The sequence below is a fragment of the Balaenoptera ricei genome, chromosome 2, assembly GCF_028023285.1.
Source record: "Balaenoptera ricei isolate mBalRic1 chromosome 2, mBalRic1.hap2, whole genome shotgun sequence".
NCBI classification, from domain to species: domain Eukaryota; kingdom Metazoa; phylum Chordata; class Mammalia; order Artiodactyla; family Balaenopteridae; genus Balaenoptera; species Balaenoptera ricei.
In genome coordinates, this window is record NC_082640.1 from 42,094,225 (window position 1) to 42,117,127 (window position 22,903).

The 22,903-nt window shown below is 38.9% G+C and overlaps 1 protein-coding gene across 15 annotated transcripts in view; it reads right to left on the bottom strand.

The window, feature by feature from the left end:
- Positions 1 to 22,903, bottom strand: part of AKAP13 (A-kinase anchoring protein 13) — a 344,171-nt gene that overhangs the window by 43,108 nt on the left and 278,160 nt on the right. For 9 of the 15 annotated variants that reach the window (XM_059912539.1, XM_059912538.1, XM_059912537.1 and 6 more), the window contains 4 exons: positions 19,553 to 19,681; positions 15,671 to 15,713; positions 13,784 to 13,916; positions 7,094 to 7,268 (listed from right to left, as the gene is read on the bottom strand). In XM_059912539.1, the coding sequence (XP_059768522.1) occupies positions 7,094 to 7,268; positions 13,784 to 13,916; positions 15,671 to 15,713; positions 19,553 to 19,681 (480 nt within the window). The remainder of the gene's footprint in view (positions 1 to 7,093; positions 7,269 to 13,783; positions 13,917 to 15,670; positions 15,714 to 19,552; positions 19,682 to 22,903) is intronic. The other 6 variants (XM_059912544.1, XM_059912543.1, XM_059912542.1 and 3 more) reach the window with 1 other exon arrangement.

The following is a 22,903-nucleotide window of genomic DNA, read 5'->3' on the forward strand; positions in this document are numbered from 1 at the left end:
GGGTAATAATCAGGCCCTATCAAACAGTTCCTTTTTGCCGTCTGATTCTTTCAGTTTATTTATTTATTTTAAATTTTATTTAAAAAAATTTTTTTGGCCACACCACACGGCATGTGGGATCTTAGTTCCTCGACCAGGGATTGAACCCACGTCCCCTGCACTGGAAGCACAGAGTCTTAACCACTGGACCACCAGGGAAGTCCCTTGATTCTTTCAGTTTAAACTGAAAAACATTAACTTTTCTTCCTTGTTTTGCTCAGTGGGTAGAACTAAGATAATCTGTGACATTTTCAGTTTGATCAAGTGATTTCCATAAGTCAAAGAACCGCTGGCAGAGGACATGATGACGATACTTCCTCCCCCAGACTGATTCTCCAAACAGAAAAGACTCTTGTCATGACACACTGGACTCCACGAAATAACCTGCTTCCAAAAGAAATAGACACCTGAGGTGACTTTAACATTAAAAATGACAAATTAAACCAAAAAACCCCCATCCTACTTATTATAAACACTGTTAGCATAAAACTAGTAGTCGACCTATTTTACTGATTTTCTACTTTTAAAAAGTCTTAAATAAAATATTGTTATATTGTGTGCTATCAAATATGTAAAATATTTAGTATAGATATTTGAACTATAATTTTAACATTTACTTTTGAAGTCAATAAAAGAGACAATGAAGTTGTTTTGATGGATACAAAAATGAGAAATCAGGTGCATATTATACTTGGAATTCACTTAACTACCTCAGCATCTAATTTATGTCTGTATTTAGTTTTGCATACATAACATAGAGAATATCTTCATTTTCATAGATAAGCTGGTACAAATATTAGCAGTTAAAAAAAATGGCTTGCCTTGCAATTATATTACATTCTTCAATTAATTCGAGATGGAAGGAAAAATCCAAACAAGTAGGTAGACTGACAGCTAAAGTTAATATGCTGATGTTAAAATTTGGTTACACTTTTGAGCATGTATATTTTTAAGTGAGTTTTAAATTAGTTTAAATCCCAAAATCTGGAACTTGCAAAACACCTGTTCCACAAAAAACATTCTGAAAACCACTGTCCTATCTACCAAACTATTTAATTACTACACAGATGTGTGGCTCAGAATTTTAGTCTACAAGTCTCAAACCTCTTTTTTTGTTTTAAATTTATTTAATATATTTTATTTTTTGCTGCGTTGGTTCTTTGTTGCTGCGTGTGGGCTTTTCTCTAGTTGCGGCGAGTGGGGGCTACTCTTCGTTGCGGTGTGCGGGCTTTTCATTGCGGTGCCTCCTCTTGTTGCGGAGCACGGGCTCTAGGCGCGCGGGCTCAGCAGCTGTGGCACACGGGCTTAGTTGCTCCGCGGCATGTGGGATCTTCCTGGACCAGGGCTTGAACCCGTGTCCCTTGCATTGGCAGGCGGATTCTTAACCACTGTGCCACCAGGGAAGCCCTCAAACCTCTTAAGTCTGTTTTCTCCTCATCAGTACCAGACCCCACACAAGTGATTCTCCATGGGTTGCTCTGGTATCCTTGGGCCATAGAAGCTTCCAAAAGGTATCCCAGGTGTCCTCTCCAGGGGGAGTTCTGCCACACGCTATACTGACAGCATAAAGCAGTTCAACAGTCTGAGGTGCCCTAGCTGTATTTCATCATGAAGTGAGTCCAATAAGAGACTTTCTATTTATGTTTCACAGGAAAAGGTATGAAGAAAACAAAACTGGGTTTAGGATGCCTGGTTAAAAGAGGTGTGTTCTCCTACATCATAGTGGGTATTTTTGCTACCTGACAAATCAATCATATGTCAGTTGCAGGTTCAGTAGTCACTGTAGTCTAACACAGACTAACGATACAGTCAAGGAGAGTATAATTCAACTCTTTTAACCTGGAAATAATGTATACTCAAAAATCAATGACAATGATAAGATGTTTCATACACTGACATGCATTAGACAACTTTTTCCAGCCTGCATTTAAATTGAAAAGTTATCTGGAGCTAGTCATGGAAAGAGTCATCCACTCACTATAACCACAAACCTACGGTCCTCTATAGCACAAAGAAAAGGATTCTTTGGGTCCTCAAACAAGATTTTCTCTCTCTTTTGTCCCTAAAGCTTCTGATAATATTTCACTTCACAACTCAGAACTGAGAGTTGGTGGAATCAACGATACTGCTTCTTATTCATGCTGGTGCTATACAGAGCAACTCTCCGTAGGTCTTCTGTCAGGCTGACTGCTTTCCAGAGATCATTTTGCTCTTTGTCATTAAGTTCTTCATTCAACATCAACATATTTTACTCTTTCATCAGAGACTAGCTGACAACCAGAAAAACCTTTGAAACTACCAGTGATCTGATGTTTACATTTTTTTTTACTCAGAGAAACAATATTTAAGTACAGTCTTAAAAAATTCAAACAACACAAAAGTATAAAATAAAAACTTAGTCCCCTTCAATCTCTCCTCTCCTATCCTCTTTTTCAAATTGTTAACAGTTTGGTGTATATCCTTTTAGATATTCTCATACATCTACGTAAACAATTACTGTTTACTTCTTGGCTTTCTATAAATTGGGATCATACACACAGTTCTATTTATTGCCTCTCAAGTTATCAAAATGTCTTGGAAATCTGTCTGTACCTGCAGAGCTATCCCAGTGGCTGGCAAACCGTGGCCTGGGGGCCGAAGTCAGCCCACGTCTGTTTTGTAAATACGGACTTACTGGAACATAGTCACATTCACATTTATGCCTTGTCTATGGCTGCTTTTGTGCTGCAAGAGCTGGGTAGGGTAGTCACCACAGACACCCAATAGTCTGCAGAGCCTAATGTACTTACTATCAGTTCCTTCACAGAAAAAGCCTGCCGACCTTTGATCTATTCTATTTTTACTATTGGCCTAATATTCCACCTGATGAATATATTATATTTTACTGTTGGATATTTAGTTCCTTTAAAATTTTCCACAATATGAATAATGCTGCAACGAGTAAATACCAAGGATTATACCTTGAGAACCCTTCTTTCTTTCTTTACTTTATTTATTTTTGGCTGCGTTGGGTCTTTGCTGCGCGTGGGCTTTCTCTAGTTGCAGCGAACGGGCTACTCTTCATTGTGGTGCGCAGGCTTCTCACTGCAGTGGCTTCTCTTGTTGCAGAGCATGGGCCCTAGGTGCGCGGGCTTCAGTAGTTGTTGCTCACGGGCTCTAGAGCACAGGCTCAGTAGTTGTGGCGCACGGGCTCAGTTGCTCTGCGGCATGTGGGATCTTCCCGGACCAGGGCTTGAACCCGTGTCCCCTGCATTGGCAGGCAGATTCTTAACCACTGCACCACCAGGGAAGTCCCGAGAACTCTTCTTATAAGCCACTGTGTAATAAGCAACTTGAGAAAGGTGCCTCTAATTATATATTCCAACCACTAAAAAGAAAGGATCATCATGTGATGTGATAGAGGTGCTAAATATGGCTACAATGGCAATCAGATTACAATATATAAATGCATCAAATTAACGCTTTGCATTCTTTAAGTTTACACAATGTTACATGTCAAATATATTCAGTTTTGAGAAAAAAGAGTAAGAGAAAGGTGCCTGGCACATTCAGCTGCTCAATGAATATTTGTTGATGAACTGCTTTTGAATGAACCACAGTGTCTTGCAGAGTTCAGGCAACTGATCTTTGCTGAATAACTTAAGAAACTCAAATGCATACTTACTGGTAGTTAAATGTAAAAAATAAATCCAGTTTGAAGTCATCAAGATCTCCTAGAATATTCACCCAGCTCTCCCCCACTGAAGCAGAGGACAGAGTGGAAGCCATTTTCTCTTTTATATACATAATAAATATAAATCAGAACAATCCACTGAGGACACAGAACACTGAAGTATGTGAAAATCTCCATGAAGATTCTTCAAGAACTACTTTCATTCTTGAAGTTTTATTCAGTTATTTTTCAAACCTACCCTTTGGTTGCGTAGTACTCTGAGCAGTAGAGAGCATCCCCTCAACTGGGGACAGGATATGCGGTCTCAGGGCACATAGTGGGAGCTGGAACTGAGACCCCTAAATAAAGCCAACAGCTTTAAACTAAAGACTGTAACAGCCATGCTGAAGGGCCTGGAAAAAGTTCACCTACTACTGGCCCTGCAGAAGCAGCAAGGAAACCTGCCCTCCCCAGGACGCTGAGTGAGAATTCTGTATCACATATGAATCCAGGGTCCAAATTTACACCATCCATATCTCCTGGAACCCTGAGTAAAGAAATCTTCTCTAGAGGTTTAATGGAATCCCAATCTAGGAATGATGAAACCCTGAGGGATCCAGCTGAAACAAATGCAGAACTGCTGCCTCACAGGGTCACTGTGACAAAACAGGGAATCTAGAGGTTCCCACGGGAGGGAAAAATGTCTCATAAAGCTGAAGCTGAACTTACGAAAAAAAAAACCAAACAAACCCAGATACCACGTAAGGAAGCAAACTGCTATGAAGAAGCGTTAGCAAATGCACAGGCGAGAGAAGATGTTGAGAGTTATTAAAAGTCCCTAATGGAAAGAACAGGATCTATACTGTTCGGGGATTTTCTTTTCTGCATGCTCAGTTATACATTAGTTTTCTAAAAAATATATTTTATTGAAAATACATATTTAAAAATTACGTTTTATAGCAGAAAGCAGGTGTTCAGTCTGCTGTACTGATGAAGTTCCTTGAATATTAATTTCATGCTGCCAGTCAAGAAATATGATCTTTCCCTATTCTTCTCTGAGACCAGTACTCCCAAAATGGAGATCAGGCACTTTGCAGGAGGGATGCACAAAATGATTCTTTGAAATAGAGGAGGAAAGTTTTACAGCTCTCACTTATATTGACTTAAAAGAGAAATGGAGTTAATATACAGACTGATAAATGGGTGGCTCACTCAGCCTTCATGTTAGGCGGCTTCCTGTTATGTTTGATCCTAGAGGATTCTGGAAGGAAGAAGAGGCCCTCGGAAGGTAGGTCAGGGATGTGTAACAGTGGCACCCTTCCTCGTTTGTTTACTTTCAGCATCTTGTGATGAATGGAAATTTACAGGTGCTCAATAAAGTAAACTTATAAATTATATTTAGTTTCAACTAAAATAAAATGAAAAAGAGACAAATTCCTGCAAAGAAACTGTGCATCTAAGACAATATAAAGAAGACTAATAACTAACCAGCAAACAAGAAAATGGCAAACCTGACTTCTCATTCCTAGAATGAGCTCCTTGTAATTATAGTATAGGACATGTATGTAATTTTTTACACACACACTACACACACACACATACCCCGTGTGAGTAGACTAAGTATGTTTTAATGATAGATAAACATACTAAAAAGTGCTTGGTGACTACTGCCCTAGACAACCAAGTTATTCTAGCATTGAGAAGCTGTCTGTGTCCAGTGGCTGAGAAACTAAACTGGTGACTGGTGTCCTAAGAATGACTCCTATTAGAACCTGGGCTCCAGAGTAACATGCTGGGGGGATACTGAACAGTGACATTCTTGAGGTCACATAAAATGTATTACTACACTGGAGTCGTTATCATCATCCCGGTAAGTCACACATGAAGGAGGACATAAATGTGTGTGACATCTGTACACGAGGATGAAAAAAGAGATGAGAGCTCCCTGGAAGTTTTCTTTAAAAAAAAAAAAAAAAAAACAAGGACACTAAAACAAATATGGCTGTAGACAATATTGGGGTATAATATATCCATACGAGGCATTTTACAAGCACGTGAGCATTAACGCCAGTCGTTTAAAAAGTCACAACAGCTGCAGCGTGGATAAGATAGGCTGTGTGCCAGCTGTCACTCCACTCTTTCTCTAAATATCAAGGAAGCAAGTGAGTGGAAATTATTATTGCAGTAACTTTGACTCTGCTCAAATAAAGTTTTAAAAATTTCAAATTTCAGTAACTTAACTATTTTTAGTAACAGATCACTTGGGATACTTCACGTAAGTGATTGAAATCAAGACAATGTCATGACATCATGGTCTGAGAAGTGCTTCTTGGAGTCTGAGTTAGTCACTATTTGGTCTGAATTGGTTACAGGTATGACAAGATGCGAATCACCTCAGCCTCTGGAAGAGTGGACCTTCACACTGGCCACTTCTGACCACAAGCAGCCTCCTTGATTTTCCTTGGTGTGTACTATGAATATTATTACTTTCTATCTGTGTGCAACCACAAAATTTTGCGATGTAGTGCCTCAGAGCAAGGATATGCAAATTAACAGCCTGTGGGCCAAATTTGGCCTGTAACCTATTTTTGTATGGCCCGTGAACTACAAAGGGTTTTTACATTTTTAAATGGTTGAAAAAATAGAAAAGATTAATATTCCATGACACATGAAAATTACATGAAATTCAAATTTCACTGCCCATAAATGAAGTTTTACTGGAACACAGCCATACTCATTGGTTTATGTATTATCTATGGCTGCTTTTGCACTACAGCAGCAGAGTTCAGTAGTGTGGCAGAGACTGTATTGCCCATGAAGTCTAAGAAGTCTGCTATCTGCTCTTAGACAGAAAAAGTTGGCCATCCTCTGTTTCAGAGCATCTTGTCAAAACCAGGAAGCACGTTCAGTTAACAGACTTGGCTTTAAGGTGGTAGCAAGCAGGTCAGCAAGAGGTCAATACGGAACGTCTCTGCACACGAAGGTACTCTCCCTCTCCCTTGGCAGTTTCCATGGCTTGACGTTGGTCAATGGCTGAAGCATATACCAAAGTACTAGAGTATTTTTAAAAAATGAGCATATATGACCTGACAAGGGACTGCTGGGTAGCTTGAGGGTTTGAGGTTATGAGACTGCTTTCATGCTGACATGGACTTCTGGAATAAGGTAGTGGCTTACGGACAATGGGACAGAATATTTAAAATTCGGCTGTCTGAAAAAATTATAGGCTGTATGTTATATATCTAGAATTAATTTCTTCAATGCTATTCAAAGAAAGATAGAAAAAGGGCTACTTCTCCACATAAACGAGGAACAGATTAGGGGTGGGAAGGACAGGAAGTTAGAAATGAGTTTTTCTGAGCCAAGAGCGTTCCATCACACAGGAAGAAGCACATCTCTTACTTGCACAAGTATAGGCGTCTTTGTTGGTGAAAGGCTTCGTGCACTGGCTACAGCTGATGGGACCCACAACAGGGATGGAACTGAAAGTGTGCCCGTTCACAGTCTTCTTGTCCTTCTCCTTCTCTTTGGAATCTTTCTCCTTCTCCTTAATTTTATCTTTCTCCTTTTCCTTTTCCTGCCAAAGAAAACAGTCGACAGTTAACTGAAGGCCTTCAGTTAACACTAGAAGGCCTTCCCTTCTGGAAGGGTACCCAGCTGGCATGTGGTCAACAGTGGCTGGTGAATGTTTTGGATGAAAATTCAGAACTCTGTCCTGGACAAAATTTTTTTTTATTAAGCTGTGGACATTTGAGCTACATTAGAAAAACCTTAAGAGGACTGGGAAGGCTAAACAGTTCTGTCAGTGGCTTATTCACTGGTTATTTATGCCAGCAGACACATTCATTGCCCAATGACCAGCACCAGAGAGAAAGAGGCTTCTGGTGCTGGAGGAGGAGGAGTCTGCAGTGGCCGTGAATCGGCCCACAGGGGAAGCCAGCAATGAGTTCAGGGCCAGCTGCAGGCAGGAAGCAGAAGAAAGGATGGTGACAGTTCTGGGACCAGCCTGAGGGAGAGGAAAGATGATTGGGCAGCATCAAAAATGACTCGAGGGTCCCCCCTCTGACTGCCTCCCAGCCATCACATATCCCCACGTGAGGGCATGTCTCTGATGTTTCCTCCCTTACTCTAGCCAGAAATATTAACTATCCCCCCACATACACATTTTCTGTCCTTACTAATTAGAATTTCAAGGTTCATAGATATTAACTTTGGCCCAATTTTCAAATTCGGGGAGGAGGGATTTAAACCCTAAAAATTTAAAGAAATACTAATGAGTGCTAGATCCTTAATAAAATACCCAAAGCAGCCAGGGACATTTCAGGTACACACTACTGTCAGGAGATGAGGGCTGTGGGTCTAACTACACGCTCTCCACAAGAGGTCCTTCACAAACATGGTTAGGCACACACTTGGCTGGTTAACCAATACCAAATGAATAATTTTCTTTCAAACTAACTGGACCATGAACTACAATTCACAGAGGTAGGTAGAATGCATTTAACAGTTGTCATCACCACTAGCTTTGGGGTACCCATTTTCCAGGGCATACAATACTACTGTTGTAATCTAAAAAAATTCCTGGAAAATAGGTACCCCAAAGTCAGTGATCCTGACAACTACCAAATGCCTTACATTTTGAGTCAATGCCTTCTACATACATTATTTCATCCGATTCAATAATTCTGAGGTGAGTAGGGTGGGCATTATGCTCCCCATGTTCTAACTGAAAAGAGCAAGATAATACATAGCAGCTAAAAGTTTGAACAGTTACTGTGTGCCAAGCACTGTAGTATACAACTGACATGAATTTTCTCATACATTGGGTACAATCCAACGAACTAAGTACCAGCTATGATCTCCGTTTCACATTTGAGGAGACTGAGGCTTAGAGATGTCTCATACTGTACTGGAGGCCACACACCAGTAACTGCCCAAGCTGGGATTGAGTTCCAGATCTGCCAACTCTAAAGCTCAGTTCTCATTCACTACGCTCTACTGCCAAGGGCTGGAGAGGTTTGTTGACTCACAGAAGGTCACACAGCAAATGATCTGCAGTTAAAATCAGAACAGGTCCTCTGACTTCCTATTCAGAACCCATATGCTATACTGAAATGGTGAATATTTGCTAAGTCTATGATTCATGTAAACTCCTTTGTTAACAGAATGAATATCATAAAACTCTAAGAGCCAAATTGCTACACTTTAGAACCATAAAAAATAATGCAGAGGAAGGGAGAAAAACAAACTACTTCACTTTACAAAACAGGAAACTGTTCTGAGTGAAAATTCGTAACTGCTAAAGTATGTAAACTAATAAAAATAATAAAAATTGAGTTTTGCTAATAATTTCTTTCTTTTAACTAAATTTTGCTAAAGGCTTCTTCATACATAAAATGTTAAACTGAAAAGCACCTGACATTTTGCTCAAGAAAGCTAAAAAAAAGCATGCTAAAAAAAGCAAGAGTTAAGAAAATCTTCTATGGGGACTTCCCTGGTGGCGCAGTGGTTAAGAATCCACCTGCCAATGCAGGGGACACGGGTTCGAGCCCTGGTCCGGGAAGATCCCACATGCCACGGAGCAACACAGCCCGTGTGCCACAACTACTGAGCCTGCGTGCCACAACTACTGAGCCCATGTGCCACAACTACTGAAGCCCACACACCTAGAGCCCGTGCTCCGCAACAAGAGAAGCCACCACAATGAGAAGCCTGTGCACCACCATGAAGAGTAGCCCCCATTCGCCGCAACTAGAGAAAGCCTGCGCAAAGCAACAAAGACCCAACGCAGCCAAAAAATAAATAAATAAATAACTTTAAAGAAAAAAAGAAAAAAAACTCATTTCTACCTTTAAAAAAAAAAAAAAGAAAATCTTCTATGGCAACTCTCTCAAGCCTTGCAATGCTCTTCGAATCTGAAGAGATAATAAATAATTTCCTCATCCTTTGCAACAATCCAAACTAGCTCCTCCAGGGATAAAAACAACACAAAACAATAAACTCCACTGTCTCTTTCTGTATTTATTAGGTTAGTGCTTTAAAGAAGTCAGGTGCTTACCTCCCCATGTTTTGGTCCTATGAATCTCACTGTTATAAGGGGTGCTTCATGAAACCGACCCCATTTTACCGACATGATTCGATCCCCATGCCAGGAAATGTGTTCTCACAGAAGGAGGGGCTCATGCCGGTGGGGCACAGCCCAGGAGCTCCGAGCTGCCATCAGAGCAACCATTAGAGAAACGGTAAGAGGAAGCCACGGACTGGTTGAGAAAGGGAAGGAGGGAGGGCTGAGGCTGCTTGTTTCCTTAAGACAAGCTTAACTATTTGCATGCTGCCGGTACAGCCAACCACCCTAGTTACAAAGAACACAGGACACGAAAGAGAACAAATGCCCCCTAACACAGTGTGTGTGGACAGTACTTAAGTTGCAAGATGGGAACTCTGGCAAGATTGAGGCCGATTTTTTAACACTAGAAGTTAAGGAACACATCTATTTAATTAGATGTGCTCATTTTATAAAAAGCAATACATTTATGAAGAAAACTTTTTTTAGTGAAGTCACGCCTGTGGGTAAGGCGGCGACTGGTAGTTTTCTGAAGTTTGACTTTTCCTTGTTTAACACCTGCCAAAATGCTTTTTAAACCTGTGTGCTGGGGAAATAGAAACTAACAATATTTAAAGAGAAAACTGCAGGTAACAACTATACTAGGATACTATGAGGGAAAGTGATTTTTTCGTTTTTCTAAACCTACCATTTGAGACAAGTCATTACAATAAAAAAAAAGTCAGAGAACTTTCTGGAAAACTGTGAAGCATGCTGTGATTAAGCAACTGTCACACTGTAGGTCTTTAATCAAAGAAGGAACGAGAGAGATAATGATATTTAATGCTGATTTAAGCCTTTGCAAACACTACTCTACCCTAGTCGGCACCTTTGAAAGGCGGAGGGGTTTAGTTCTTTTTCAGACACACCACAGGAACTGGGAGTTGAAGCTGAATGTCTTGTTACGAAGTCATGGAGTATATTAACAGCTGTGCAGGAGTCTGATCCCTACATCCGAAAATGCCTGCTTCAAGTCAGATTACGAATTTGTCTCAAACATCCCTAACTGTCTCCCTGTTGTTTGCAAAGAGGAAAGCTTAGAAAAAAGAAAATCAGTGTGACAGGATGGTTTAAAGAGGGTCACCCCACTCCCTCTGTGAATGCGGACATTATGCATATTAGTGTTTAAATACTCTGCAGCAAGTAAACTTACTTAAGCAGGAAACAGTACTACCTCTTAAAGATACTAAAAGACAAAAGCAGAAACTGCCAGTCTTCCTGTTATACTTCCTGTTTAGGTTCTCCCTCTTTCAAAAAAAGATTCAAATATTTATCTAATAACTCATGCCAGTTAATGAGAATTCTTAAAAGGACATATAAAGGATGAGTACTCAATTTCCCCCAAATTTCTCATATACTGGCTACAGGTATGAGAATAGATGTATTATATATATATAGTGTATACTATGTTATACACATGGTATATTATATATACTATAGAGTGCTTACACTAAATAATATAAAAAACCAGTGCTAGCATTTATAGCAGCATTTTCAATTTTTTAAGCACTATGGAGAACTAACATTATTCGACAGTTAAGGAAAAGAGTAGAGCTAGCATCATCACACCAAGAAATTATTCACTTATTTTTGTGTTATCCTTTAGAGAATAAAATACTTCTGAATGGTAAAGCTCTCCTGTGGGTACAATGGCAAATAGAGACAAGGTATTTAATTTTAACATAAAATATATTACTTCACCATTTCCCCTATTTCTTACTATCTTTTGGTACATTGACAAAAGCTGAGCTGTCCTGTGGGGGGATAAAACAACCTTATTTAAAGTGAGCTAGTAACAATGATCAAAGGTGACTCTTAAGCTTCTTAATATATTTGGCTACTGGGGCATCTAAACCCCTGATAATGTGAAAAGGATTGCAATCCAGGGTTACAGATTTGTAACTTTTTGCGAATTTCCATCACTAGAGATAGCACAAGCCCCCAGAGATCAAACCTTGAAGCCAAGAGCCTGAAAGAGGAAGCAACCTCATTGCAAAAGAGTGCTGTCACTTTGACAAAGGAGAAGATGGGAGGTGACAGGTCAGCTGATGCCGTCTTGCCACTGATGACAGGCTGCACTTGTACACAAACTGCCTTCTCTTCTCCTGCCCCTTCTCTTCATCACCCTACTAGCAAACTCCAGTCCTTCGAGGTTATGAAAAAAGTTAAAGGAAAAAGATACTGTGCAGTAACAGTTCACTCTTGTTGAAGAGTGAACATGAAATGAAGAGTTCTACTTGCTAGAAGTCAGATCACAAGATATGATCAAGTCTGTTACCTGAAGCATACTTCTCTGTGCTTCAGTCTGTAAAATAAGGAGGCTGGTGCGAGACTTTTTTAAAGGTCAGGTTCCAGTTTCTAAATTCAGTCTTACATCGTTTCTTTCTTGTCTGTTTGCATTACCTTGTCAATGCGATCAGTGGTGTATTCACTGCTCTGCCCTTAAGTCGGTGGTACTAGGGGGTGTATGGAAAGGGGGATCTCCACTTTATACTGGTCTTCCAATTAAAAGTTTGTTTGAAGAAAAGATTCCACAGTTTAAAAACAAGATAAAAAACAACAGAAACATCTGAAATCATCCAAACCGATCATAAAAATTTTCAAGGTAAAGACTATGTGGCTTTGGTTCTTCTGGGTGCTTGTTAGTACCTAGCAGAATGCTGATTACAGAAGCCACTCAATAACATTTGGCCAAATTATACTGAACTTTCAAGGAGATTTTCTTTTGTTGATGCCAACCAGCGTCCAAGCCAGCAGTGATAAGTAAGATAGATATGGCTCTATTTTAAGCCTTGCTGCCATATGTAGAATAATGATAAGCATTCTGCCCTCTTTAACCTTAATTTTTTTGAATTATAAAACAAGGCTAAACATGAAGTTAACGCTTAAATATGTGACTATTCTAGAAACGATTTGCTAGACTCTTTTTTTTCCTACAAAATTCTGAATTTATTATTCCAAGATTAAGTATCATTTCTATATTTTATACTATTTATTTGTAAAATAATAGTTCACGATTTGCTAGACTTTGCATCTTTTCCAGTTTGTCCATTTTCTGTCCATTCTGCCTTTGGGCAGGAGAAATGAAGAGAAAACACAATTCTGGTGGCAGGTTTTATGGAAAAATTTATCTGAGCGATGACCAAATCTAGTATTTGCTAAAAGAAAGAGATCTTATTTACAAAACTCAGTAAAGTACATTGGCTCTATTTCTACCAGTCCACTTACCTAAGGACCTAAGGACCTAAGAAGCCTGTCTGCGTTTGCGCTGGCGGCGGGGGTGTGGGTGGGGTGGTGTGTGCACTTCTACAACGATACCCTTGAGTCCAATGCTTGTTTATTCCCATACTTCTAAGTATGTATGTACCTGTGTATATGTGTATAACACACACATACATATAGTGATTCCTGTGCAAGAACTCCGTAACTGATTTCCTTTTTTTTTTTCTTCTTACTTTCTTGGAGTTTGGGTGGGTGAATAGAGTGTAGGGGAGTGCGAGGCAGAAAGTTTTTCCCCACTAATATGAAATGGAATCTTCTGGTTTAGCACCAGGAATTGGTATAAGAAAGTTAATGCCTTTTTTATCCCTTTCTTTCTAAAAATACATGAAAAACATATTAGAAGAGTAGTTATCTCTATGTGGGATTATTACAGGTAATTTTTATTTCCTTATTTTTCCCAGATAAGGTACCTTACTCCTAGAAAAGGGAGATAATATCTACCATACATGGTTATAGAAAGGATTAAATGAGATTCTCTATGGAAAGTTCTTAGCCTATAGTAAACACTCAATTGGTGGAATCACCTCTTATTGTTATTTTTCTTGCTGTTAGTTTTCTTCAAAGATTAGGCTATTTGAGCCAGCATCTCTGAACTTATATCCACCTGTCCCCATCATTTAATTAGTTTCCTGGTGTGTGCAGGTTGTGCCTGGAGCCTACGGAGGGCCGGCTGAGGTTGTCACACAGAAACGCCCACGAGTACTTACCCTGCTCTTCTTACTGCTGGACATTTTATTCTTGATGTAGCTGAACGTACGACTGACTTTTGTTCCACTCTTCCCTTCAAAATCTTTCTTGGAGGGGCTTTGTGGCAGGAAATTAAAGTTCTCTTCTGTTATACTAAATAGAAAAAAGAAGAGTTTTTGAAAAGATTACAGAAGTTGATTTTTAAAAATTACAACACTCTACATATAATTCTTTGTAACCATCGTTGTCATGTATTATTTTAGCTACAAGTCACAGCCAACTTATATACTCACATGAAAATGGGAAAAGGAATAAGAGGTGGACAGAGGCTGCTGAATGGTCTTATATAATAATATCTATCCGAGAACAGAGCACGCCAGAATGCCCATGTTCTAATGTCAAAGCTTGGCTAAGTTTTCTTACATCACTTATTAGTGTTTTACTAATGGGTTTTTGTGATCTGATGATAGAGTCTAAAGATCAATTATTCATTAATTATTTTATCTGAAATTTTTTAATCTAAGCACCCATTTATAAACTTCTTTGCATTAAATACGTGTTTGAAAAGAAACCCGTATATGTGATGCAAACCAAGGAATTTTTATGACTGAATGAATATCCAAGTTCCCTAACAGGAGCGATCACACCTCTTTTTCAGTCCTCTGGCACACTGGACAATCAATACGTGAATTCAGCTATGCACAATTTTAGGCAGGCAAAACAGTAGGCAAAACTGACACCTAGTGTAGAAAGGTCCATTCTAGGAGTTTCACAGAGATCCAGATGTACTGACCTACTTGTTTAGGACACCTGTATTCTAAGTTCATCCATGACGGGCATGTCTGGACCCTAGGAAATTCACAAAGGTTGATTTCCTCAAAGAATGCTGGGCCCTTGTACACATAATGATTTGTATACATATACAATTATGTACAGTTGTATACATAATCTATTATATAGAAATCTATTCAAACTACTTTTCCTAGGTGTTCTCGAACAGTTGTGTTAGAAGTTTTCCATAGAAAGTAGTGTTTGCCTCAAGGGCCTCTGTGAGAGGGCAGACAGGCAGAACCACAAGGGTCCTATTCAGTAGCTAAAGTCTATTTATATATAAAATATTGTTTACAATATAAGGCAGTCTGTTACAAAGATAAAGGGGAAATGGTGTGAAAATCACCACTGTAGAAAGAACAAAGAATAGGTAAAATATGACAGAAGTGCAAAGAAGAGCACTCATATTGAGAGAGTTCTGGATCACTGAGTCACAACTGATGCCTTTGTGAAAAGGAAGGCAACTTAAAAAACACCGTGGGGCAACAGTCAGAACCCCATTTATGCTTAAATTAGAATATTTAATCTCATAAGCTTGAAAAGAGGAATACAAAAATAAACAATGAGTCGAAATAGCAGTCTTTTGCCTGCTGTCAAGTAAAGAACCAATTCACTTACTTGGACAGAGGTGTGTACCATATCAATGTATACAGAAGAAAATAGCTTTAAAGCTTAAAATGGCTAAGAAGGCAGCAATACTGCATGAACACGAACACACACACACAAATTATGAAACAAAATGTTCTTAAGACTTAGGAATTATAAATTCCCATAAGCAAAGAGTGCAAAGTTCATAAAGTTAAATATAAGTGTATCCTTATGTGAATAAATGCAAACAATAATCTTTATTATTCAGATGGTGTAAAGAATAAAGGTGGGAAACTATTCAAGACGTTAATTAAAAAGGATATAGCCTTCATTAAAAAAACATTTCTAACCATTATTCCAAATTTTTCCATCAAGGAATTAAGATTCCAATGAGCTCAATTAACTTAGTTTGCCTAAATGCCATAAGACATTTCGGATTTCCTTTATTTCATCTTGGGAAAAGGAGTAACAAAATAAATATATAGTACCTCTCAGTCAGATTAGCATTGGTGTTGTGGAAGGGCCGTGAATCTAGAAAACAAGAACGGCAGAATAAAAGTTAGAACAAAAGGATTTTACCTGGATAACAGATAAAATGTTTAGCGTTTTTACGACTGACACAGATAAAGCAAATATAGCCTTTGAAAGCCAGTGTGGGATGTCTTCTCCTCATGAGGGTTTGGAAGAAGGAAAAATTAAAAATGAAACCCTCAAATCAGAACTGGAAAATTGGCAGCAATGGGGAGTGAATTTCCCATGTGGAAAAAAATTTTAATCCAGGATTCAAGTAACCAAACAAACCCCAAATCAACTTAAAAAAAAAAAAAAAACAAGCTCAAATGCACGTTTAATTCCTGTTCTTGTGAAGGTACAGAGTCCATAGGCCATCTTTCTGAGATGATGTCAGAGGAGGAATATACAAAAGGAAATTAAATGTCATCCTGTATGCTGTTAATTTTGCTTTCATATATTTCTATGCTAAAAGTCTAGCTAATATAGGTCTGATATTTTCTTAAGCATTCCTAGAAATGGATTAGTGAACAGGAAAGAGCATCAGAGCTAGCCTATAAGGTCTAGGCCCTGCCACTAATTTGGGGTGAGATCTCTGGATTTCATTTCTTCATCTATGAAATAAAGAAGATAAAACAGATGCTAAGGTTCTTTCCAGTCTGATACTGATCGAATGAGTAGGGCAGATACATTTTTCCTCCTCCCACAACTATCAGACCGTAAACTAAAATGGGTCATTAAATCTAAGGCTAAGTCAGATAGGACAATAAGTAGAACAAATATAGAAGGAACAATACCATCATTTTACCTACGACATGTTAATCAAGGTTGAGCTACTTTAGGACTTAGATGAGAGAAAGGCCGCAATCACACAATGATAAATGGTTTCCAAGGTTTTAGGAGATCAAGTATAGAAACACTTCCGGTGTATGATTCCAGGTAGACAAAGGTTGCTCTGTATAACTATTTTTATAATGTGGACAAAACACACCCTTTCTCCTTGAGGTTACTTTGAGTAAAACTTTAATTTGATAGAGATTTGAAAATGTTCCACTACCAGATTACCAGCATTTGGAACTCTTAAAAACTCCAAATTGTTCCAGATTCTGAACAGAAATGCTAAGTTGAAGTTATTACTAACATACAGCCAACAGGTGGAAATAATGCATGAGAAACTTAAAAATGAATTCTAAGTCTTTAAAAGATTGCTTTCTATAGTTTTTCCTTTTACTTATTTGGGGTTCTTCTTCTATTTCAGTTATAATGCATGGTAACAATAGCCAGAAGAAAGAGAAAGATGAAGAGTAAGAATAAGATCTGGGATCTATCTTCCAGTTCTGCATGATCTAGGTGTGAAACCATCAGCATTTTAACCTCAGAATGCCTTAATTTACTTAAACAAAAATCAAGAGTATGGTTTAGATTTGGGGGCTTTAAAATTTTTTCCACTCAAGGAGCCCTGAATGATATAAGCAGCATTAAATTCTCTCAGGCTGCCAGGATTCTGTTGTACACTTTATCAGTTACCTAGTAAGTTACCACCCTAGTGATATGAACAAAGTAAAAATAAAACCCATAAAGAAAAACACCAACCAGCAGAGAGCATGGCCAAGAATAAGCTCCCAGAAGGTCTCTCTCAAATAAACTAAAAACAAATACGTGATTTGAATACTGGGAGAATCTATGACTCCTATAAGGATTTCCAACTTTTTTGCTGCTGAAAGGTATTTTAATTCATTTACTATGACCTCTGAGATGTGGTTCTGAAAACAGTGATTAACCCACCAATGCTTCTAAAATCAATGCCCCTGAAATTCCTAAAGTGCCATCAACTTTTCAGGGCATCTAAGAATATGATATAACCAATGTTACTTCCATGATATAATTGTAGACAGAAGCAAAGAAATCTGTCATTGAAGTTAGCCTATGAAGTACTGTTGCACATAAATAGAAAATTTCAACTAGACCTTTTTTTAAAAGGCATGAAATAACCTGCAGACCTAATATAACAACATTCCAGGACTGGAACTACTGGATGGACACAGTCAATATTTTTTAAAGTATGTTCCTTGGAACACCCGTCTCATGAGATGTTACACATCATCATGAACATACTGTAGTTACCTAGTTAGTAAGTTTGGGAAACACGGCATACTGAACGTTGCCTTGGAAATTCACAATGTACACATTAGCCTTTGAAACTGGCTTAAAACAGAGTTTCCTAAATTTATATGGCCAAGAACCAACCCTTTTTTTTTTCTTCCTTTTCCCCCTTCCCCATAATTCTCACTGTATTTTTGAGTTTAAGGAACACATTCTGAGGAATGCTGGATATTTGATTCAAAGGTTTCGTCAAGCTTCTATATTTTTATGATTACATCAGGTTGGATTAACTGAGTAACCAGTGCTGATTAACTGAATAACCAGTCATAATTTTACTAGTGGTAGAAGAGATACTACTGGGACCTTAGTTTTTTTTTTTTTTTTTTTTTTTGCTGTGCTGACCTGTTTCCCAGCATATTACAAATACTTTGAGATGAAACAACTTTGAGAAGTTCTGAACACTCAAAGTTGCAGATGGATTTTCACAACTTCCCTCCTATGACAACTGGTATAGACTGAATATCTTGTGTGCCTAAACCAAATGCCTTTTAATTGTGAGAAAATATTGAGCATATAAGACCTTCATTCGTGCATAAGCCACTTTCCTTTAAGAACAATGCAAAAATGTGTCCCTGAGCTTGATATTGCTTAAATATTAAATTTTAATATTAAATAATTATTTAAATATTGCTAAAACTTAGGATCAGCAAATGGCAGGGAATTGGGATGCTTAATCATATGGATATTGTAATTGCCTGAGACTCATATGAGTTATATGAAATGAAAACAATTCATTATTTAACTTTATAGTAGAAGTAGTTTTTCCATTAAAAATAGTAATCCTGGAATCATCTAGGAATCCTGCACAATTGAAAACAGTGATTTTCATGGGGGTGGGGGGGGGGGTTTCATTTCCTCTCCAAACTTACTAAAACTGATACCTTATAACGTTTTTAAACTAGGTTATTATCAAGTAACAATATAATAATCTGAAACCTACAGTGTAGTAAAAGGATTGAAAAATAAAAGTTCAAAAGGAGAAAAGGTAGGGAAACAAATATCTAACTTCCACCCAATAATCCACGTGGTTTAATCGCAAAGAAAAGGTATTCTTAAATAAATGGTCTGGGGGAGGTTCCTGGTGCCCAGTGGTTAGGATTCCAGGCTTTCACTGCCGTGGCCCGGGTTCAATCCTTGGTTGGGGAACTGAGATGCCACAAGCCGTGCAGCACGGCCAGAAAAACTCCAAAAACAAACAAAAAACTGACAAAGATAAAAAAAAAAAAAAAAAAAGAAATGGTCTGAAAGGTGAGAAGAAAAAAGTTTAACATTAGTTTTTAAGTATCACAAGTGGACATCTAGGCATCTGTCCCACGAGACAAAAAAAGCAAAATAATGAAAAGGAAATTTACATGATCAAATGGAAAGTTTTGTGAAATTACTACTCAGCATTACAAAAGGTACAAGGTGGGATGGGAAGCCCTTATGCCTTTGAAGGTATCTCTGTTCTGAGAGGGTGTCTCAGGCCCTGGAATCAGGTCACTGGATCAGTCAAGCACTGGTAGTGCAGAGACGACAAAAACGTTGTTGTTTTATCCAAATTAATTTTCAAAGCAAAGCATGAAGATGAATGATTTAGAAATGATGACATGCAAGGGGAGAAAAGTCCCCAAATTTCTCAGTACCAAGCCTATAGCATTTTCAGCACTGGTCAGACACTGGAGCACAGCCACTGGACCCCAAAGTTGCTTACTTACTATGCAACTCCTCCTCCTCATCACTGGAATAAGAAGAGCCAAGAGAAAAGAGAGTTTTAGACTTAAGGAGGAGCGGAGAGATGCTGACGGAGAAGGAGATCCGCCTTGTTGGCTGCATCTGCTGCTGGGCTGAGGAGTGGGTGGACAGAAGACGTTAGAGCATGCAGATCATACCAGAACAGAGTGAAAGGCACCTCAGACCCACAGTGCCGAGAATGATGTCACTGGCCTGGATGATTCCAGGAGAGGCTGTCTAGGTGGACAACGTAATGTTTTCACATTTTCATCTTTATTTCTGAATATGCAGAATTCTAATGCAGCTTAAGAAAATTCATCCAACAAATAGATACTTGTTACATTATGAAAACAAGAAGTATATTACTTTTCACAGTCATCATTTACAGCTGGAGTTTTTTTCCTTCAAAGTAAGGAAATGCCTGTAGTGGTGGTGTTCCTCAGGATCCCGTACTTGGCTCTCTTCCTCCTCACCCCAAACCCCCTCATTCACTGTCTCCCCTTCGAGTACAATCTGCATGTGATACAGTGGTGACTCCACAACTTTCTATTTTCAAGCCAGGTCTCTCCTTTGAATTCACGCCTCATTCATCTCACTGCCCACCTGTGGGTGGATATCCCACAGCAGCTCAAACTGAACAAGTACATATATCAACTTACCCCCTTCCTCCTGACCTGTTCCTCCTCCTTTATTCCTTCCTTTGGTGAGTGGTACCTAACATCTAACTAATTATCCAGAACACAAACCTGGGTACCATCCTTGAATCCTTTTATCACATCACTCAGTCCTTTTGATTTTGCCTTCTAGAATTCTCTGAACATCAACTTTTCCCCTACTGCCAGTGCTCTATGGCCTGGTTCAGGCCACCATCTGCTCTCACAAGAATCCTGCAGTAGCCTTCTACTGATCTACCAGTCTCTCCTCCCCAACACTTTCTTCAGTGTGGTCTCTCTGAAGTGCGTGAATCAATTAATTAATCGATTTAATCAACTTAAATCACTCCATTGCCCTCAGACAAGAAGCCCAAATTCCTCATTCTAGCTTTCCACATACTAGTTCACCCAGCGAATTCCTAGACTCCTCTTGGTCTCAACTCTGGTATCACTTCTCCCCAGTAAGCCTTCTCTGGTCCCTCAAGTCGGAGGCTCCTGAACACCCAACGTTTCTTTCAATTGCTGCATTTATCATCTTCTGTTACACTCAACTGTTCTCATGTCCATCAGCTTAAGTGTGGTGAGAAAAGGAACCGTGTCTGGAAGTTCATCCCTCTCCTTCTACTGTCTAGCCTGGTGCCTAGCAAAGAGTAGGTACTCAAATATTTATTGAATAAATAAACAAATTAATAAATGAATTTCCTTTTGTCAGGCTTTCTGGAAGCTCAATAACCTAAATAAAATGAAGGAAAAAGCCCTGTATCTACCCAACACAAAAGCCACTCCACACCCCAGATAAATGCTAAGTGATGACCGACTGCAGGGTGCAGCCACTGCTCGTAACAGAGATCATCTGGCACAAATTCACGTACACTGGCTTTTTAGGCAGTGATGGTCTAGTACAAAAGTAAGATACCATTTTAATGTGTGTTCTAAAGTATTTCCAAATGTAAAGCAAATTTAGGAAATGAAAAAGAGCTCTCTTATTACCCAAAATCTAAAAGTATCCCCTTCTTTTGTCACACGATCATGGATCATAAAGAGAAACCTACTTGTATGAATAAGGAGTATCTTCAACATATATGGAAAGAATATGTTCTGTTAACACAGGGATTCAATTTTATAACACACTCAACTTTAATGACTATGTATATATTCCAGCCTTGCAATATAATCAAAAAGACCAATATAAAAAGTCTATTTTCCTGACTGAATTTTTGTTCTGACAAATTTGTCAAATGTTATCTTCTCCAAACAGAACTACCCTAAGAAAATAAATGTATTCCAATAAAGTCTCATCCCACTGTCCAGTTAGAGAGAGAAACTAAGCACAGAAAGTAAAGATAAAATATCCTCATTAGCATTGATGCCTAACTTTCTATACACCCACCCTGATCTTTGGTCGCATGGATCATTTAGCTTTGAAGATCTGGTGCATTTTATATATGTAACTGCCACACTTCAAGTTCTTAAGACCCACTTAGCTTTCGTAGTCTAATGCAAGCTATACAATTACAAGCTAGTGTTGCCATCAAAATATGCATAAGGAACTTGGTCAATTCACACACCATGAGTGAAGGTCTGAGAATGATTCCAAGGACAAGTGCCATTTGTGAACACCATTCTTTGTGATAAGAAACGCTGAAAAATGAAGGGCAAAATGAAATCTCATTAAGAAGCCCAGGAGGTTAAATTGTCTGATGGGTGTCATTCTCTTTTTAAGATTACCACCACCAATATGCTTAGCAGGGATACAACCGAACAGTTTACTGTTTCTAAGCATCTTCTGGGTGCAAGCAGTGAAAAGTTAAAAAATATAGTCTTGTTAAGGGATTGTCTGTGATAACTGAATTATTCCATATCTGCAAAAATAAAGCTTGTTTTTAAGCTCTACCGAGAAACCATCTGAGTCTCCTGGCAAGCTGGAAGTCTCCACTCAACCCTATGTTGGGAACACATTTCCTGGAGCGGTTCCTCTGAGGGCAGTCCTCCCCGGCATTTTCCCACATGATACAGGCAGCATCAGTGCTATTCTGATTCCCTAAAAAGATGAGCCGGCAAGATGTCTCTGTCATGTTCCCCCCGCCCCCCCACCAAGACAGCAAATGGAAGACATGGGCTAGGACAGCCTTCCTGCCCATTACGGTTCCTAAATCAGCTGTTGCCCATCTACTTTCCACCCCAGAAAATGACACAGAAATATTTTCGTCATCGCCTTTATTTGGTATTGTCCTCTACATCAATGAATTTTTGAAGCAGATTCCAGTTTGGGAATAATGCTGAGTTTGTCTGTTTTTCTAATCTGGCCAGTGACCCAATGATGGGATATTCCAGACAACAGCTCGGTGGACACACGTTTTCAGAAATGCTCAAATGGTAACAGCTATGAAAGGTTGTGGGAGAAGCAGCTAATTTCCTTCAAGGTAGAAGCTAGAACACAAGTAATAGCTGGGAAGTAGTGAGATAAGGCTGAGTTTAGGAAGTATTTTGTCCCTAGACAAGCACACTCGTAAGACACAGCCACTTAAAGAAAATGAGGGACCACGTTCTAGTTTCTTCATCATTGCTTAGACTCTGGTCAGAGAAAAACGGACCCCGGCACTGCCTGGACACTGTGAACTCATCCCATAAAGATAACAAACGCTTATCATAAGCCGGGAAACACGCTAATGTGAATTTTAA